This window comes from Triticum dicoccoides, unplaced genomic scaffold (genome assembly GCF_002162155.2).
Source record: "Triticum dicoccoides isolate Atlit2015 ecotype Zavitan unplaced genomic scaffold, WEW_v2.0 scaffold168600, whole genome shotgun sequence".
Taxonomy (NCBI): domain Eukaryota; kingdom Viridiplantae; phylum Streptophyta; class Magnoliopsida; order Poales; family Poaceae; genus Triticum; species Triticum dicoccoides.
The window spans coordinates 1-2,734 of NW_021220242.1; the positions used below are offsets into that span (position 1 = coordinate 1).

At 41.4% G+C, this 2,734-nt stretch overlaps 1 protein-coding gene across 1 annotated transcript; it reads left to right on the plus strand.

The window, feature by feature from the left end:
• Positions 1-49: 49 nt before the first annotated feature.
• Positions 50-2,014, plus strand: LOC119344435 (laccase-15-like; the record flags this gene model as incomplete). The annotated part of the gene is made up of 3 exons (XM_037614864.1): positions 50-169; positions 603-1,514; positions 1,647-2,014. Coding segments are annotated over 3 exons (1,193 nt in total), but the record flags the coding sequence as incomplete, so codon positions are not given.
• Between the last annotated feature and the right edge of the window lie 720 nt (positions 2,015-2,734).

Consider the following 2,734-nt stretch of genomic DNA (forward strand, 5'->3'; position numbering starts at 1 on the left):
GACAAAGAGATTGTTGAATTAGGCCAGTTAAAGCTTTCTAAACTTGCAGGTGAATGGTTGGGAATGGATCCTATTGAATTGGAAACGAGAATTCAGAGCAGTATTTTAAGTGATGAGCCCCTTTCAGCTACAATCAATGGAAAGCTTGGAGACGCCAATAATTGTTCAGGTAATTACCATCACTACTATTCAAGTCTTAAACACAAACTACTCCCTCCGTCCCAAAATATAAGAGCGTTTTTGAAATGTCAGAAACGCTCTTGTATTATGGGACGGAGGGAGTAGGAAAGAATATGTACTATAAAATGGGACTACTATCAGCAAACTCAAAAACCCTCTTGCAAATTTACTTAGAAACTAAATGGTAAACTTCCAATAGTAGTTTTAATCTGGCACAAAGTTTCTTGCAAATAATAAACGTTGGATTGATGCATCTATTTCTACTTAATTTTTGCAACCATATTATAAAAGGATGTTGCTGTTCATTTTTGTAGATAGGCTGCTAGACAAATTAGTACTCCGTTTATTCCAGTATAAGCAAACTTATACATATACAATACGCAATCAAAAGTTCTAATCTTGAATTTTGGTTCCATGTGTAGGGGTCATCGAAGACAACTACATTCTAAATGTCGAGCAGGGCAAGACATATCTCTTACGGATAGTAAACGCTGCGCTCCACTCAGAGTACTACATGAAAATCGCTGGGCATACCTTCATAGTGGTCGCTGCAGATGCCAATTATGTGAAACCATACACCACAGATACAATTGCAATCGCGCCAGGTGAGACGGTGGACGCTCTGCTAGTTGCCGACGCATCACCTGGCAGGTACTACATTGTGGCGAACAGCAAGTCAATGAGAGTGAAAACAAGAGGGATTGTGTACTACAATCCAAGCAAAAGATCTGATGACACTCAAGTAATGGAGCCAGACATGCCCGGTAAAGATGATGCAGCCGCATCCTTCTACTTCCATGGAAACTTGACCAGTTTGCCTCAGCCGCTTGCGCAACCGGTGCCAGCAAACGTTGATGAGCAACTGTTCATGGCCATTGACACGACACACATGTGCAGAGAAGGTGGATCAGTCTGTGGTTTGGTGTCCCGTATGAACAACATCTCGTTCCAGCTTCCCCCCAGGATACCATTGCTCAAAGCGCACTACTACCACAATGTGAGCAGCAGCGTAAGCACACTCCAAGAGTTCCCAAGCATCATACCACCTGGGTTAGTGTACAACGACGGCCAGACGTCCAAGGCGACATCCGTGAGGAGGCTGCGGTACAACACCACAGTGGAGATTGTATTCCAGTGTCCTCCAGTGATGTACAGCTACTCTAACCCTATGCACCTCCACGGACACGACTTCTTTGTTCTCGCACAGGGGCATGGAAAATACGATGCGGACAAGGATATGCAGACATACAATTTGGTGGATCCACCCGTGAGGAACACAATCCTTGTCCCAGTAGTGGGGTGGACTGTCATCCGATTCATCGCAAGTAATCCTGGTATGTAATAATGTATATGTTGCATTGCATATATGCCGTAAATCCATTAATAAGTAATATGGAATCTATCTAGCTATACATGAAAGTTTATATATAATACGGATTGCAACTGAAAATTTGACATTTAAACAGGGGTGTGGTTCTTGCATTGCCATTATGAGAAGCACGCGTCGTCAGGCATGGCAATGGCATTCATGGTGGAGAACGGGCCGACATTGGACTCCACTCTTCCACCACCTCCAAGCGACTATCCAAGCTGTGATGACCAAAACAATGGTCTGGAATTTGAGTAATGGAAATTAGTGTACTTAAAGTTTGAACAAAATATATCAGCTTTATGTGATGATATGGTTAATAAATATTTCATGATGAAAAGGGTTTTGTTAGCAATAATCACGACATGCATGTATTATAGGAGCTATCCCAGTAGGACTAGAAGTCTTCACCAAATAGGACTCTTAGTTAGCTAGCTTTACACCTATCTATGCATGTGTACCCCTTACTTATAATATCAACACCATGATATCGATAAAGAAAATCATTGATCACGGTACCGTGGCCATCAGCTAGTTCTTGAATGGGTGCATATTGTTCCCGTTAGAACCAATCGGCCCAAGCATAAGGTAGCTTTTCTGTCTTGGTCACAAGTACAAGCTAGCTAGAAGCCTAGAACTCATCCATGCTAGTCAACATCTTATCCATTGCTTTCGACAAGAAAGTACTTCAGCGAGTTGCACGAACAGATTGGGTCTACGCCAACGAGTTCAGTTGTTGCATGTATCTTGATAAGGCTAACAATTGGTATCAGAGCCAAGTTGGTTTTCTAATGATGTGAGGTCGATGTTGATAAGAAAAGTTGTTGATGCCACGAAAGTACTCATGACAACGAGAATGGCTATAAATAAAGATTTCATTATAGGAAAAAGTCGGTACGTGCCCACTGCTGAAGTTGCATATTCGAATCCTGCCACATTAATCAAACTCTTGGCCAGCCATCTATGGAAGATTATTCTTAAACTCATACACCACAACTAGTATTATTTTCTTAAAGGAAAATCTATTCTGGATTGCCTTGCTTGGGCGTATGAATTTGTATTTTTGTGCCAAGCCTCGAAGAATGAAATTGTCCTACTAAAATTAGATTTTGCTAAAGCTTTTGACACAATACAAGATTGGACTATGATTGAAATTATGTTTTAGCAGATGTTGATGCATCATCG